The 17,151-nt window shown below is 56.6% G+C and overlaps 1 protein-coding gene across 1 annotated transcript; it reads right to left on the bottom strand.

Annotated features, from left to right (window-relative positions):
- Positions 1–3,631: 3,631 nt before the first annotated feature.
- Positions 3,632–5,909, bottom strand: GDF15 (growth differentiation factor 15). Its single transcript, XM_063161330.1, has 3 exons — positions 5,603–5,909; positions 4,560–4,975; positions 3,632–4,501 (listed from the first exon to the last, which is right to left on the bottom strand). Exons 1-3 carry the CDS (start codon positions 5,907–5,909, stop codon positions 4,181–4,183), a joined length of 1,044 nt encoding a protein of 347 aa, XP_063017400.1. The 3' UTR covers positions 3,632–4,180.
- Positions 5,910–17,151: the final 11,242 nt, after the last annotated feature.

The following is a 17,151-nucleotide window of genomic DNA, read 5'->3' as shown; positions in this document are numbered from 1 at the left end:
ACAGGGATGGACACAGGGGGTGGACATGGAGGGACACGGACACCGGAGGGGGCTCGGACATGGTGAGGGGACACGAGCACGATGCACTGGGGACACTGAGCTGCAGACACGGGGAGGGGACACCGGGATGGGGACACGCACCCTGCCAGGGGACACAGCCACAGAGTCCCCCGGCTCCCACCGTGCCCCGGGGCCCCCTCACACTCGGGGGGTCCCTGTGCGGCCGGGGGGGGTCTGAGTGCCCACACGCGTGTCCCCCACTCCTCGGATCACCGGGGTCACCGGGACACTCAGCCAGCGCGGGGGGATGCTCAGCCCCCCAGGAAAGGGCCGGGGGTCGGGCAGGGGTCAGGGGGGGCTGACGTGGGGGTGCTGCCCCCCCCCCCGGGGCTGGCTACGCCCTGGCAGGGTGACACGGGACAGCCGGACCCGCCTGTTCCTCTTCCCCACACCAGGCAGCGGCGGCCGGAGCGCAGGCGAGTGGGGCTGCGGCGGCTGGGAGGGGGAAGGGGGGCAGGAAATGCCCCGCTGGGACCCCCGGGAGCTGCACAGCGGCGCTGGGCCGGGGGCCAGACGGGGCTTGGCTGGTTTGCGCTGGGAGGGGCGATCGGTGGCAATGGGGGTCCTGATTCCCCTTTCCCACCAGGCTCCCGCTGCAGCGCAAGGACCATGGGGGGCCCCGCGGCCCCGCTGCTGCTGCTGCTGCTGCTGCTCCCCGTGAGCCCCATCCTCCTGGTGTCCCCCTGTTTCCCTTTGATGCTGGACCTTTCCCCAGAGCTGAACCTGACCAGCAGGAGCAGCGGCTGTGCCGAGCTGGACTGGAGCCCGTTCCGGGGGCACCGGCGGCTGCTGCTGGCCCACAACGGCATCGAGGCCCTGAGCCCCTCGGCCCGCCTGGGCCCGCGGCTGGAGGAGCTGGACCTGGCCGGGAACCGGCTGCGGGAGCTGCCCCGCGGCTTCTTCAGCAACGCCACGGCGCTGCGGAGCCTGCGGCTGGAGGGGAACCCGCTGCCCGCCGTGCCCGCCGCCGCCTTCCAGCCCTCGCTGCGCTCGCTCAGCGTGTCCTGCCGCTGCGACGTGCTGGGCACCGTCCTGGCGCCCTGCGCCCGCGGGGGCATCCTCTGCCAGTGCCTCACCCCGCGCGGGCATCCCTACAACGCCACGGAGTTCCACGGCCGCGAGTGCGGGCCGGGCGCGGGGCCGGTGGCCGCGCTGGTGGCCGGGCCGGTGGCCGCGGTGGCCGCGCTGGTGGCAGCGGCGGTGGCCGCGCTCTGGTGGCACCGGCGGAGGAGAGCGGCGGCCGCGGCGGGCGGCGGGGCGCGGGGGAAGCAGGACCCCGCTGGAAGCGCCCGCCAGCCCCGCTACATCAGCCGGGACGCCGGGAGCGCCGACGCCAGCGACGGGCCCGACTACGAGAACGTGTTCGTGAGCCCCGGCACGGCCCCGGCTGCCGGGCAGGGATCGGCACGGGCGTGGCAGGAGCCGCGCTACAGGTGAGGCTCCGGCACCGGGAACGGGCGTTCCGGGAGTGTTCCACCCCCGGTGGGTTGTCCTGCCCTATCCGGCCTCATCCTGCTCCATCCTGGGCTGAACCTGCCTCCCATCCATCCCTTTACATCCCATCCATCCCTTTACATCCATGCCATCCATCCATGCATCCATCCTTCCATCCATCCATCCATCCATCCATCCATCCATCCATCCATCCATCCATCATCCATCCATCCATCCATCCATCCATCCATCCATCCATCCATCCATCCCACCCCATCCCACCTCATCCCATCCATCCTTTTCCATCCATCCATCCATCCATCCATCCATCCATCCATCCATCCATCCATCCATCCATCCATCCATCCATCCATCCATCCTTTTCCATTCATCCATCCTTTTCCACCCATCCCATCCCATCCCATCCCATCCCATCCCCACCCCACCCCACGCCGTACCATCCCATCCTGTTCATCATTCCCACCTTTTCCCCCCGTGCCCCCCGTGCATTCCCTGTCCCAGCCCCCAGGTCCCGCTGCACGAGGATTATTTCCTGGAGAGCGCGGCCGATGCCGGGGACCAGCCCATCTACGCCAACACCCTGGGCCCCAGCGAGGACATCTACCTCACTCCTGACCCGTGAGGGGCCGGGGGCACACCGGGGGACACCGGGGGGACCCTCTGCGTCCCTTTCCCCCGGCCCAGAGGGGACAGGGACATTCCCCACGCGCGGTTCCCACGCACATCCTGCGGCAGCGCCTTTCGCGGGGTTTTTCGGGTTTTTCGGCAGCCCCGGCTCGCTCCTTCGCCCCGGTTCTCAGGCGGGGGTGGGGGCCGAGCTGACATTTCCTCCCGGGGCCGCGGCCACCGACCGCGGGGACGCCTCGGCCGCATCCGCCGGCAGCGGCACCGGAGCGGCGGGGCCGGGGCGCGCCCGGGGCCGGCGGGAGCGGCGGGGCTGACCGCGGCCTCGGCTTCCCCTTCCCCTTCCGAGCCCAGGGAGAGCTCGCCCGGGGCCGGGCTGGCGGTTGGGGACATCCGGTGCCACCTGCTCAATCTTCTCCTGCTAAATCTGCCGCTTTGGGGAACGAGAAAAAGCTCCTTTTTTAATCCTCCTGGGGAGACCCATGGGGACACGGGGACCCCATGGCTCGTCTGGGGGTCCCCCCAGTCCCTGGGAGGCTTCAGTGTGCCCCATTAAATGGTTTCATTATCTCTAATTACCCGCATAGCTCGTGGTCTGTGGGAAGCCCTGGGCAGGACGTGGGGTTTGCCTGGGGGTCCCAGAGTCTGCGTCCCCAAAGTGGGGGTCCCAAGGGAGCTCGTGTCCCCAAAGTGGGGGTCCCAAGGGGGCAGACCCTCAGGAGCTCCTGTCCCCAAAGTGGGGGTCCCAAGGGAGCTCCTGTCCCCAAAGTGGGGGTCCCAAGGGGGCAGAGGTTCAGGACCTCGTGTCCCCAAAGTGGGGGTCCCAAGGGGGCTCCTGTCCCCAAAGTGGGGGTCCCAAGGCACCCAGAGCCAGGTGTCTCCAGTCCCTGTCCCCAGAGAGGCCATCTCAGCTTGCATCCCCCAGTCCCTGGCCCCCAAAATCCCCATCCCACCCCAGAGCTCCCACATTCCCCCTGCCCCAAGGTCCCCAGCAGGAGCTGCTGAGCCCGGGGCAGCCCCAGATCACGCTGGAAGAGGGGACAGAAAGGAGCTGTGACAGCAAAGCCACCCCATGGGGAGGCCTTGGGGACACCGTGGGTGCCACCAAGCTCCCGGGGGGGTCCCCCCATCCCTTTGGAGGCACCTGGGAATGGGGCAATGGTCACCCCCAGTGTCAGAGCACCTGGGAATGGGGCAATGGTCACCCCCAGGGTCAGAGCAGTGCCCAGGGCCCTTCCCGAGGACACAAACAGCCCAAAGGTCTCTGGGAGCAGTGCCCAGGCATTACTCACCTGCTGGCACTGGAAACCCCTGGGGATTTACCAGCAAATCCGTGTGGAGGCAGATCCCAGGGGAGCTGGGGGTCCTGGCAGAGCCCCCCAGGTGTGCAGGAGGAGCAGCACAACCCCTGTTACAATCACTTTATTCATTGTTATTACATCCTTTGGGTTTTATAGAAATATATAAAATAGAAAAATCACAAGAGCCCCTCCATCTTTCCCCCCCTAAAAAAGGGGGTATTTTGCTATAAAATACAATAAGTTAGAAATAAATAACTGGGTTGCATAAATAAGTCTCTGAGCAGAGAAGAGGGTTTGGAGTGGGATATGGACACCTGGGCATGACCCACCCCAGCCCATCCGGGTCTCCTGGGTGGGAAGGACCCACCTGCTCAATAAAATATGGATTTAAATTGGAGAAGAGACAGAGGAACAGTTATCTTGGTAGAGAGGTCACAACTGGAGATGCTGGGGCTGGGCTGGGTGGCAGAGCTGGAGACCCCAGGGCTGAAGCAGAGCCAGGGCTGGTTGGAGTCACTTGGCGCCACAGGACCTGGATTTTGGGATGCTGATGCTGGAGACTCCACGGCTGAGTGGATCCAGGGCTGGAGATGAGTAATTCAGTGCCACAGGACCCGGATTTGGGGGTGCTGGAGCTGGAGACCCCATGGCTGAGCTCAGGGTGCCCCAGGACGTGGATTTGGTGACGCCGCAGCTGCCAGGGTGGCCGTGCCCCCCCGGGACGGGCACAGCTGCAGCTGTCAGGCACAGTGGCACCCGGTGACCAGCATGTCCTCGAAGAGGCTGGACACCAGCCTGCCCTGGCCGTCCAGGTGCATCAGCACCATGGGGTCGTAGCCGGCGGGGACGCAGCAGGGCGGAGGCGCCGCCTTGGACAGGGAGTGCACCCGGGACTGGATCTGGGCGTGCATGCTGGCCGGTTTGTAGTTGTGCGGGCAGGAGCCCTCGCAGAAGCGCATGTGGTAGCTGCTGGGGGCCACCACCCAGTCGGCCCAGCCGATGTCCTGGAAGGAGACCCGGAGCGACTTCAGGCAGCACCTGCCGTCGCCCTTCCCGCACTCCTCCCGCAGCCCCCGGGCTCTCCGGGCCGCCCGGGCCCGGTTTCTCCAGGGTTTGCACCTCCAGCTCCAGCGCGTTCCCCTCGGAGGTGGCCAGGGCTGCCGAGACGTCGGCGCTGAACTCCAGCTGCAGGCGCAGCGAGGGCTCGGGCCCGGCCAGCCAGGGCCGGATGGCTCCTGTCAGGTCCAGAACGAGGGAATCCCGCAGATCCTGGCTCTGCAGCACCTGGGGGGTGTCCCCAGCCCCCGGCAGGGCGGAGACGGTGACCCGAGGTGGCACCGAGGCGCCGGGAGGGGACAGCGGCCGCCGGAGGAGCTTCAGCTCCGCCCGCACCACGCGGAGCTGCCGCTGGAAATGCGCGGTGCGGGACAGCAGCAGGCGGTAGCGGCGGGCACCGAGGGGCTCCCGCTGTCCCTGCGCGTCCCGCTGGCCTGCAGGGTCCTGGTGTCCCTCGGGGATGTCCAGCCAGGGCAGCACTGCGGGGACAGAGGCGACAGCTGATGTAAGAGACAGGAATTCCTCGTCAGCCCAGCCTTGGGATCAGCTCCAGCCTTTGCTTGCGGGGAATCACCCACACCCCGAGGGGTGCTGGAAATTCCGACACCCCATCCACTCCTGGCTGGAGCGTCTCAGCTCTCCCGGTGCCAGAAAAGGCGTCCCAGGACCGACCCCAGCCAGCCCAAGCAGCAGGAGGGGATTATTTAAATTAATTTAAATTTTAATATAAATTAACTTATTTAATTATTTAAACGCCCTCCCAGACGCAGACAAACCCCCGAACCGGGGCAGAAGCTGGGGATCGGGGGGGATGGCGCCCCACTTCCCCCTCCCGCTCACCCCCAAGCCCCCCCAGCCGCACTCCGAGCCCCGAGCCGGCTGATCAAACCTTCCATCCCCAAACCCGCTCATTTTTCGTGGTTTCAGGCGCAGCGGCTCCTCCCCAGTTCCAGGGCGAAGGAAGGAGCGGGACAAGGAGCGCGGCACGGTGCTGCATGCCCGGTCATGTCCCGGGACAGCGGGGTGACATTCCCGAGGCCGGGACACGCTGGGACGTGTGGGGGGCCATGGGGGCCGGGGGGTGACACCGAGCCGCGGCCACTTACGGGTGGGGGTCAGGCGGTGCAGCCTGGGCACGGCTTCCTCCTCTCCCTCCTCCTCCTCCTCCTCCCGGCTCCGGTTGCCCGCCAGCTCCGCCGCTGCCCGCCGGTAGAGCCGCTGCGCTCTCTGGATGCTCTCCGGGTCCGGCCGGTGCCGGATGGCGGGGGGAGCCGCCATCCCCAGCCGCTCCAGGATCGCCTTTTTGACGGCCTCCAGCTGCAGCCTGTCCTGGTCCCACGCGTGGGGCCGGCACTGCGCGGCCCGCAGCAGCAGCAGGAGCTGCAGGCAGGTGAGGGCGGCGATCCGCGGCATCGCTCCCCTCATGGGCATCCTGCAGGGATCCGGGCTGGGATTCCCAGCTCCTCCGCAAGGGCCGGACGTGCTGCTGCCGGCGGGGCTGGCGGGGGAATGAATGAAGAGGAGCAGACCTGACTTTATAGGAGCCGAACTTTGCCCGCCCTCCCCCGAGGGTGACGCCGGAGAGAACTCCCAGCAGGAATTTCTCCTCTCCTCTCCTCTCCTCTCCTCTCCTCTCCTCTCCTCTCCTCTCCTCTCCTCTCCTCTCCTCTCCTCTCCTCTCCTCTCCTCTCCTCTCCTCTCCTCTCCTCTCCTCTCCTCTCCTCTCCTCTCCTCTCCTCTCCTCTCCTCTCCTCTCCTCTCCTCTCCTCTCCTCTCCTCTCCTCTCCTCTCCTCTCCTCTCCTCTCCTCTCCTCTCCTCTCCTCTCCTCTCCTCTCCTCTCCTCTCCTCTCCTCTCCTCTCCTCTCCTCTCCTCTCCTCTCCTCTCCTCTCCTCTCCTCTCCTCTCCTCTCCTCTCCTCTCCGCTGGGATTTCCGACAGCAGCTCCGAGAGAGCTGCAGCGGGTGATGTCTAAGCTGGTTTGCAGCTGCGGAGATTTAAAAAAAAAATCTGGAATATTCCTTTTCGGACCCAAATATTTCCCTTCTACCTGCGGTTTTCCCCGGGGATGGCGCGGCTCGGGGAATGCCCTGGGGGTGATGGAGAGGGGATGATGTGCGGGGCGGGAGCATCCCGAGCACGGGTTTCCCACCCTCGCACCCTCAGCCACCTCTCCTGGCCTGTTATCGGGTCGCTGTTATCGCGATCCGCGGCTCCGGTCGCCGTTATCGCGATCCGCCCCTTCCCAAAATCCCGGCGGAGCGGGGATGGGGCGGGCGGAGCGGGGGAAGAACCGGGACCGGAGCTCGTCCCACCGGCCAGGTGAGGCCCGGGGATGGCTCCGGTGAGCCCGGGTCCTTCTGAGGCAACCGAGGCCGGGGTTACGTCATCCCGAAGGGCGGCAGCCGGGATGGAGCCGGGCACGCCGGTGGCACGGAGCCAGCGGGGCCGCGTGTGCCGGGCAGAGCCGTGCCAGAGCCGTGCCAGAGCCGTGCCAGAGCGGGGCTGGGCAGGGCAATCCAGGCTGCGAACGACCCCCGGGGCCCGGCACGGCACCGCCCCTCTCCCCGCTGCTCCTCAGGGATGCTTGGAGCGGGAAAACGTGAGCGGAGGGATGAGGAGCTGCCGGCGGCGGGAGGGAACGGGCCGGGCCCCCGGGGCAGGCGAGGCCATTCCCGGTGTCCCGAGGTCCGTCCGAGCGCCCGGGATCCGGCTGTGCTCAGCCAGAGAAACGGGCGCTAATCCCGTGATTTAGGGCTGTCTGTCCCGCTCCAATCCCGGGATTTAGGGCTGTCTGTCCCGCTCCAATCCCGGGATTTAGGGCTGTCTGTCCCGCTCCAATCCCGGGATTTAGGGCTGTCTGTCCCGCTCCAATCCCGTGATTTAGGGCTGTCTGTCCCGCTCCAATCCCGGGATTTAGGGCTGTCTGTCCCGCTCCAATCCCGGGATTTAGGGCTGTCTGTCCCGCTCCAATCCCGGGATTTAGGGCTGTCTGTCCCGCTCCAATCCCGGGATTTAGGGCTGTCTGTCCCCACTCCTCCGCCGGACTCGCTCCAGCCCTGCCCCGGCTTTTCTCACCCGGGTCCTCAAGGGGTTGCCTGAGGCAAAGCCTAGAACACGGGAAAGAAATTGTACCCTAAAACACGGGAGAAGTTTCCGCTAAAACACGGGAAAAGTTTCACCCTAAAACACGGAAAGAAATTTCACCCTAAAACACGGGAAAGAAATTTCACCCTAAAACATGGGAAAGAAATTTCACCCTAAAACACGGGGAGAAGTTGCACCCTAAAACCTGGGAAAGGAGAAGTCTGTCAGGATGACCGGGGTCATGTGAAGGGGATTGCCCTGGTCCTGGCTTTGCTGCCCTGCTCTGGATCCGTCCTTGCAGCAGGAGGGGTGAGGAGGAGCAGGAATCCCCCAGGCCCCCTCCCCATTTCACTGCTTTTCCCTTCCCACCCTGGAAGGAAACCCCACCTGTGGCTCACAGGGACACCTCAGGTTTGTCTCCAGGGTTTTGTCCCGTGTGGGACATCACCCATCACCCTCCAGCAGCTGGGCAGGGATGAGCTCCCCTCCTGGAGCACCTTCCCACAGGGAATTCCCAGAGCCCCGAGCCTGCTGTCATTCCTGTCCCAGGGATTTCATCATCCGGGGGGATTGCAGCCCTCCAGTCCCCCAAATCCAGGGGGAAAAGGAGAGGAGGAGAGGGAGCATCACCCCAGGATGGCACAAGGGCAGAACCACCACACCACACCACACACCATTCCCTTCCCTCTGGCATCCCCATGCCCACACCAGCCCCTCCATCATGCCCAGGGTGCCAAATGTGCTGATCCAGACCCAAAACGGAGCCCTCGGCGTGTCTGGGTGCAGGAAGAGGCCCCGACCTCCCCGGTGACATTGAGCAAGACCCGTCAGAAACCCCGAAATCCCAAAGTTCTGCTTTTGCAATGGATTTTCTGCGAGCCCCACATCCAGGAGTGACGCACTCCCGGAGCAGCAGAGGTTGCTGGAGCCGGATGTTTTCCCCCAGAGGCGCCAGCAGTGGAAGCCAGAGATTTACAGGGCCATAAAAGAGGGATTTTGGGAGCTGAGGTTTGATCCTGAGCGAGGGATGATGAAATGTCCCAGCGTGTCCTCACCGGCCTGCGAGAGGAGATTGCGCAGCCTCTGCATCCCACGTTTCCTCAGCTCTTCCTGGACTCACTCAGGGCTAGGAGGTTCCTGGGGGCCTTTTCCCAGCAGGATCAAGGTTCCTCTCCAATTAATGCATCCCATCAGGGTCCCTCACCTCGGCAAAACTCTCCTGGCGTGGATCTGGAGCAGGGGATTGCTGCTCCCAGGGAAGGAGCAACAGGGATGGGCTGAGGGTGAGCAGGATGGAGCTCTGGGAAGTCCAGGAGAAGCTCCTGTTTCCACACTGGAAAGGTGTAGAAGTGCCCAAGGCCAGCTTGGTTGGGGTTTGGAGCACCCTGGGAAGTCCAGGAGAAGCTCCATTTCCACACTGGAAATGTGTGGAAGTGTCCAAGACCAGCTTGGATGGGGTTTGGAGCACCCTGGGACAGTGCAAGGTGTCCCTGCCCATGGCAGGGATGAGCTTTAAGGTCCCTTCCAACAAAATCATTCTGTGATCCCAAACAAATCACGTTTTTCCCTTCTCCAGACGCTGGTCCTGGTAAGGACTCAGAGCAGGAGGCTCCAGAGGGCTCCAGCTCCCCAAAATGCAGAAATTCCCCTCAGCTGCCCGAGCTGGCAGAAAATTTGGGGTTTTTTTTGCAGAGCTCCTTACCGCAAGCAGCAAGAGGGGAAGTGCTGCCTTCCAGGTTTTAGGGCTCTCAGTTCCTCACAGCTGTTGAGCAGAGGATCCCCAAAAAGTGCCCAGAGACCTCTGGGAATTGGTGGCATCACCCCTGGGAGCGACAGAACGGGATCAGGTCCTTCCCACACCCTGCAGGAGCTCAGTGCTCCCCAAAACCACTCAGAGGCTGAGCAAGGTGGGTGCTGCAGGGGGGAGATTCCCGGGGGAAAAAGGCAGTTCGTGGTTTCTCATGGTGTTTTTAAAACAAAAGGATAAAAAGGGCTGGCTGCTGCTTCCAGCACGTGGAGCTCCAAGCAGCTCGTGGGGAAGCTGGAGGCTCCAGGAATTATTTGGGGTGGGAAGCTTCAGATGGGATTTGCTTCATCCCACCTCAGTTCAGGGCTGGAGAGGGGCACAGAGGGATGGGATTAGGGCTGGAGAGGGACAGGATTCAGGGGCAGGATTCAGGGACAGGATTCAGGGACAGGATTCAGGGACAGGATTCAGGGCTGGAGAGGGGCACAGAGGGGCAGGATTCAGGGCTGGAGATGGGCACAGAGGGATGGGATTCAGGGCTGGAGATGGGCAGGATTCAGGGACAGGATTCAGGGGCAAGATTCAGACTGGAGAGGGGCACAGAGGGGCAGGATTCAGGTGTGGAGAGGGGCACAGAGGGATGGGATTAGGGCTGGAGAGGGGCAGGATTCAGGGACAGGATTCAGGGACAGGATTCAGGGCTGGAGAGGGGCACAGAGGGATGGGATTCAGGGTTGGAGAGGGGCAGGATTCAGGGACAGGATTCAGGACTGGAGAGGGGCACAGAGGGGCAGGATTCAGGGCAGGATTCAGGGACAGGATTCAGACTGGAGAGGGGCACAGAGGGGCAGGATTCAGGTGTGGAGAGGGGCACAGAGGGATGGGATTCGGGCTGGAGAGGGGCAGGATTCAGGGGCAGGATTCAGGGCAGGATTCAGGGCTGGAGATGGGCACAGAGGGGCAGGATTCAGGGCAGGATTCAGGGACAGGATTCAGGGACAGGGTCCAGGGACAGGATTCAGGGCTGGAGAGGGGCACAGAGGGGCAGGATTCAGGGCTGGAGATGGGCAGGATTCAGGGACAGGGTCCAGGGACAGGATTCAGGGCTGGAGAGGGGCACAGAGGGGCGGGATTCAGGGCTGGAGATGGGCAGGATTCAGGGACAGGGTCCAGGGCTGTGTCTCTGCTGCCAGCTGGGATGGTTGGGAAGGCACGGCCCCGGTTTTCCCAGCGCTGGCTGCTGTCAGGACACATCAGCAGAGCGGACACAGAGGCGACCTTTGGATGTTTCCAAATCAAAGCCAACCACGATGGCTCAGCAAGAAAAAAAAAACAGCTTTTGCCCCGCCACAGCAGGAATCACATTTTTCTCTCTCCCTCTGCCGCCAGTTTACGGCATCTCCCAAAAATGAGACTTCTGCTCCACTTGGACAAAGAAATTCCTGCCTGGGCTGCACCCACGGTCAAAGATTAACTCGGATTCCCAACCCCCTCAGGCCCGGGAAGGGCAGGAAATGCCTCTGGTCCCACCACCAAAAATGGAAATGTGCCTTGGGAAGGGCTCATCACCCCACAAGCACCTTCCCCTCTCCTCGGAGATGCTCTGGCACCGGGGGGTTTGTGCTTCCCGAGGGGCAGCACGTAGGGATTTCCTCCAGGGATTTACTCCAGGCCGGAGCCACGGTGCTGGCTGGGAACTGGGCAAGAGAATCCCACCCTGCAGCACAGAATATTGAGAATATAGAGAATATTGAGAATGTAGAGAATATTGAGAATATAGAAAATATAGAGAATATAAAGAATATATAGAATATAGAGAGTCTAGAAAATGTAGAGAATATAGAGAATATATAGTACAGAAAATATAGAGAATATAAAGAATATATAGATTATAGAGTATAGAAAATATAGAGAATATAAAGAATATATAGAATAGAGAGTATAGAAAATATAGACAATATAAAGAATATATAGAATAGAGAGTATAGAAAATATAGAGAATATAGAGAATACAGAAAATATAGAGAATATAGAGAATACAGAAAATATAGAAAATAGAATATAGAGAATATTGAGACTATAGAAAATATAGAAAAGAGAATACAGAGAATATAGAAAATATAGAGAATATTGAGAATATTGAGAATATAGAGAGTACAGAAAATATAGACAATATAGAGGATATAGAGAATACAGAAAATATAGAGAATATAGAAAATATAGAAAAGAAAATACAGAGAATATGGAGAATGTGGAGAATATAGAGAATAGAATATAGAGAATATCCTATAGAGAATATAGTGAATATAGAGGATATAGAGAATGTAGAGAATGTAGACAATACAGAGAATACAGAGAATATAGCGAATATAGAGAATATAATATAGAGAATAGAATACAGAGAATATAGAGAATATCCTATAGAGAATATAGTGAATATAGAGGATATAGAGAATACAGAGAATTCAGAGAATATCCATCTGTAGCTCCTGGATGCGGGCAGGGAGGGGAAGGCACGCTGAGCAGAGAGAGAGAGAAGCTTTAAAGCTGCCAGCACAGAGTTTCCCATCCGTGGAGGGGATAAAGCTGTGGATGTGACAACTGGGGAGATCATTTATGGGTAAAGATGTGGATGTGGCACCTGGGGACAGGATTTAGGGGTAAAGGGGTGGATGTGACACTTGGGGACACCATTTAGGGCGGACAGGGCAACAGGTTTGCACCAACCCACCACCTTTAGAAGCAATAAAGACGAGAGGACACACAGCGTCAGAGCCAAACTCTTTTTATTTCCTTTGAAACGGGGGGCTCAAATCCTCATTACAAAGTCCAGTCTGGCAGTACGAGCTGGGACCCCCGCGGGGTCGGGGGCACTGCTGGGATTTACAAAGGCACTGCAAGAACACGGCAGGAACCCCAAAGGGCCGGGACTGGCGCCCCAGGAGCCCCGGGGAGCACGAGGGGACCCCCGGGACGCCCCCACGGACACCGGGCGGCTGCACCGGGGACACACGGGGCCGGGGAAGGGCCAGGAGGAACGGCGCGCCCCTAAGGGAGACGGCAAAACCGCGGGGAATTGGGTTAAAACATCCAAAAGTGAGCAAAACCATGGGGAATTGGGTTAAAACATCAAAAAACGAGCAAAACCGTCGGGAATTGGGTTAACCCAACCAAAAATGAGCAAAACCATGGGGAATTGGGTTAAAACATCAAAAAACGAGCAAAACCGTGGGGAATTGGGTTAAAACATCCAAAAACGAGCAAAACCGTGGGGAATTGGGTTAAAACATCCAAAAGTGAGCAAAACCATGGGGAATTGGGTTAAAACATCCAAAAACGAGCAAAACCATCGGGAACTGGGTTAACCCAACCAAAAATGAGCAAAACCATCGGGAATTGGGTTAACCCAACCAAAAATGAGCAAAACCGCGGGGAATTGGGTTAAAACATCCAAAAACGAGCAAAACCATGGGGAATTGGGTTAAAACATCCAAAAGTGAGCAAAACCATGGGGAATTGGGTTAACCCAACCAAAAATGAGCAAAACCATTGGGAATTGGGTCAACCCAACCAAAAATGAGCAAAACCGCGGGGAATTGGGTTAAAACATCCAAAAACGAGCAAAACCATCGGGAACTGGGTTAACCCAACCAAAAATGAGCAAAACCATCGGGAATTGGGTTAACCCAACCAAAAATGAGCAAAACCGCGGGGAATTGGGTTAAAACATCCAAAAACGAGCAAAACCATGGGGAATTGGGTTAAAACATCCAAAAGTGAGCAAAACCATGGGGAATTGGGTTAACCCAACCAAAAGTGAGCAAAACCATTGGGAATTGGGTCAACCCAACCAAAAGTGAGCAAAACCATGGGGAATTGGGTTAAAACATCCAAAATGAGCAAAAACATCGGGAATTGGGTTAAAACATCCAAAAATGAGCAAAACCATGGGGAATTGGGTTAACCCAACCAAAAATGAGGATGGAACAGTAAAATAATCAGGAATTGGGTTAACCCAACCAAAAATGATGATGGAGCAGTAAAACCATCAGGAATTGGGTTAACCCAACCAAACATGAGGATGGAGCAGTAAAACCATCAGGAATTGGGTTAACTCAACCAAAAATGAGGATGGAACAGTAAAATAATCAGGATTTGGGTCAACCTAACAAAAAAGTTAAGATGGAACAGCAAAACCATCAGGAATTGGGTTAACTCAACCAAAAAGTGAAGATGGAACAGTAAAAAAATCAGGATTTGGGTTAACCCAACCAAAAGTGAGGATGGAGCAGCAAAATAATCCGTATTTGGGTCAACTAAACCAAAAATGAGGATGGAAGAGAAAAACCATCAGGATTTGGGTTGACCCAACCAAAAAGGGAAGATGGAAATTCCGTTTGCTGCCCGTGTGTGCGAGTGTGAGCCCACCTCAGCACTCAGCGCAGCCCCCGAGGAGCACCCAGGGATAAAAACTGGGATTCTCACCAATCCAGGGGTTTCCAGCCCGAATTTCCCACCCCACACCGGGTAAATCCGTCCCCTCCTGCCTCCCACACGCGAGCCCAGCACAGGACAAGGCACTCCCTGATCATCAGAGTAAACATTTGTGATTGAAGAGGCTGGTGCAGGCGAGGACCCAAAGATGGGATCTGCAGTCCCACGGGGTTTTCTGCAAGGGCAGTGATAATTTCATTTCCCACCGTCAATTCCCATACGTGGGGAGGCATTTCCTTCCCTGTTTTGACTTAAAAATAATCTGGTTTTATTCCCAGGTTTCAGTGAACACCTCGAGGAATTAACAGCTCTGGAGTTTTGGCAGAATTTCCCTTTCAGCACATAAGACACTCATCAGACAGGAATACAAGATTATTTTTTTTTTTTTTTATGAAAAAGTGCACTTTATACTGCAAAAAAATTAGGGATTCTGGTGCAAAAATAAGAAATTCATCTAGATCAAGACAAGTATTTATGGTATCAACAAGTGGGTGGGGGTTCCTCCAAGTCAATAAATTTAGAAAGAGCCTTTGCAACTCTGAAATTCCTATCGTTAGAATAAAATTAAGTCGTTAAAATATTATTGGATAAAGTATTAAAGTAAAAGGAGATGAGAGGGAGTTACTTTGGGAAAGGATCTGTACAAATTCATTGCTGAACAGCTTCGCCGGCGCTGTGGGGTGAAATCTGGAAATCAGAATAAAAAAAAAAAAATAGAGAAAACAGTTTTTATGCCTAAAGATCCTGATTTTCAGTCAGATTTTGGACACCACCACTCCCCCCTGCAGCAGCTCTGTGTCTGAGCCTTGGCTGGGGTGAGAAATTTGGGAGAAATCCAGGAACGAAAAGGAATTAACCCTCAACCCCCCATGGCCAGCCCATCATCACCATCATCATCATCATCATCATCACTGCTGCAGCTCCTGTGGGATTCACCCAGTTCCCTCCCTCCCAGGCTTTTCCCATTTTGGGTTGGAGGAAACTCCTCCTCTTCCTCCTGCAATTCCCAAAAAATATTCCTACAAAATTTCCACCCACCAGGGCAAGGAGCCAGGGATGGTTTGGGTTGGGAGGCACCTCAGAGACCACCCAGACCCAAGGCATTTGCTTGAGCATCAGAATAAATTCCGTGGATTTAAAATTGCTTTTTTAAACCTTTCCTTACCCGAACCGGCACCCCTGGGATGCTGTGCAGTGTGAGCACCCGGAATAATCCCAATTTCCAGCTGCTGAGGCACTGGGAGGGTCAATATTCACACAGGGAGGGTTGGGTGCTCCATCCACACCTGGCCACAGGTGAGCTCAGCCCCAAATGGGGATTTTCCCCCAGCACCACTCCCACGGAGGTGACAATTCCCTCATTCCCTGCCTCAAGGAATGATTCCCTGCCCTGAGCATCACCATCCCCAAAACTCCCGAATTTATTCCAAATTTACCCCGAATTTACCCCAAATTTACCCCAAATTTATCCCAAAGCACAGCAACTTTTTTAGGGTTTTTTTTTTTTTTTTTTTTAATGCTGTCTCCAAGCCTGCAGGGAATAACTGGAATAACTCTGGGAGCTCAGCAGCCTCTGCCACAACCTCGCCCCAAACCCTCTTCCTCACCTTTCCATCCCTTCCCTCCTCTCCCTCTGCTCAGCAGCTCGGGGGATGCTCCGGGGAAGGTGAATTCCAATTTTCACCCCCAAAAACCCCCAAAAAATCCTTTAACCGCCCCAAAGAACCCCTCAGGACGGGAGGGATCCCCAAGGGTCAAATCCCATGGGAATCTGGAGGCCAAGAGCCTCCCAAGCTCCTTTTCCTGGGATTTCAAAGCAGGTTCCCAAATTTAATTTTAATTTCCAAATTTTAATTCATCTCCAGGAATCCTTGAAGCCAAGAGCCTCCCAAGCTCCTTTTTCCTGGGGTTTTAAAGCAGATTCCCAATTTTAATTCATCTCCATGAATCCTGGAGGCTGAAAGCCTCCCAAGCTCTTTTTCCCCAGGATTTTAAATCAGATTTCCAAATTTTAATTCATCTCCAGGAATCCTTGAGGCCAAGAGCCTCCCAAGCTCCTTTTCCTGGGGTTTTAAATCAGACTTCAAATTTTAATTTTAATTTCCAAATTTTAATTTATCTCCAGGAATCCTGGAGACCAAGAGCCTCCCAAACTCATTTTTTCCTGGGATTTTAAAGCAGATTTCCCAGTTTAATTCACTTCCAGGAATCCTGGAGGCCAAGAGCCTCCCAAATTCCTTTTTCTGCTGGGGTTTTAAAGCAAATTCCCGATTTTGATTCACCTCCCAGAGCAGCATCCCCCAGCTGGGACATTGCTGAGTCTCTGGAGCTCCCCTGCAGCATTTTGGGGCTGGAACAATTGAATTTTGTCATCCCAACCACGCGGGGCAGACCCTGCTGCAGGCAGAGAAATGGCACCAGACCCTAAATCCAGCAGAACGTCCCCAAAATCCTCTCTTCCACACCAAAACTCCTCAGCCCCATTTCCCCCCTGAACCTTTATTCCCACAGATGGTTTTGCACTCACAGCACTCCAAAATTTCAGATTTTTTTGGACGTTTCCCCCACATTTCAGGCATGGGAATGAGCTCCACCTGAACTTCCTTTTATTCACCAGCACAAAGTTTCTGGGTTGGCAGCAGGTCTCCCAGTCAGTGCAAATTAGCAAATTCTGTTAATTGATGATGTGGAAAGCAAATGGGATTCGGTAAAACATCAGATTTTTGAAGCTCTGCATCAGTTTGATGTCCTACTCCCAAAGAAAATTTTAGGGAAATAGGAATAGCTTTGTGAATTGGACAAAAAAAAAAAAAAAAAAAAAAAAAAAAAAAAAAAACCCAACCCCAAAGTATTTAATTTAGGTCATATTAAATAAAATTAGTTTAATGCCATTTTCCCCCAGTTGGGCTACAGGAAATTTCTCTACCACTAAGACACCTTTTATAAACACAACCTCAGGCTAACTTCCCAAAAACCCCCCTAAAAAAAAGGAGTATAAAATAAATTACGTTTTCTAAGGAACTGATCACATGGAGCTTCCCAAAAACAGATCAGGAGGAAAAGCAACGCCCAAAAATCTTCCCCAAAAAAATGGGATTTTTAATGCTGACACACCCAGGGCCCCCCAGCAGGCACAGGGATCTTCCCCCAGAACAGCAGGGAGCAGCCAGAGAAATTAATATTTTAATGAATATTTTTAGGTGCTGAGCAGGATTTAATTCCCCAGGCTGAGCAAACCCACGTGGGGAAGCTGCTCTGCCCACGGAGCTGCTGCTGTCTGTGCTGGAGCCTGGGGGGACCCCTGAGCTGCCAGGGAACCCCCAGACCCA

This window comes from Melospiza melodia, chromosome 7 (genome assembly GCF_035770615.1).
Source record: "Melospiza melodia melodia isolate bMelMel2 chromosome 7, bMelMel2.pri, whole genome shotgun sequence".
NCBI lineage: Eukaryota > Metazoa > Chordata > Aves > Passeriformes > Passerellidae > Melospiza > Melospiza melodia.
This window is presented reverse-complemented; position numbering and strand designations above follow the sequence as displayed.

What these genes read in the sequence shown, in the direction of transcription:
- GDF15 (XM_063161330.1), bottom strand. Translation starts at nt 5,909, where the DNA reads ATGCCGCGGATCGCCGCCCTCACCTGCCTGCAGCTCCTGCTGCTGCTG. An exon ending in GCACCGCCTGACCCCCACCC is followed by an intron (nt 4,976 to 5,602) that starts GTAAGTGGCCGC and finishes CTGTCCCCGCAG; the next exon opens with TGCTGCCCTGGCTGGACATC. An exon ending in GGAACGCGCTGGAGCTGGAG is followed by an intron (nt 4,502 to 4,559) that starts GTGCAAACCCTG and finishes GGGCTGCGGGAG; the next exon opens with GAGTGCGGGAAGGGCGACGG.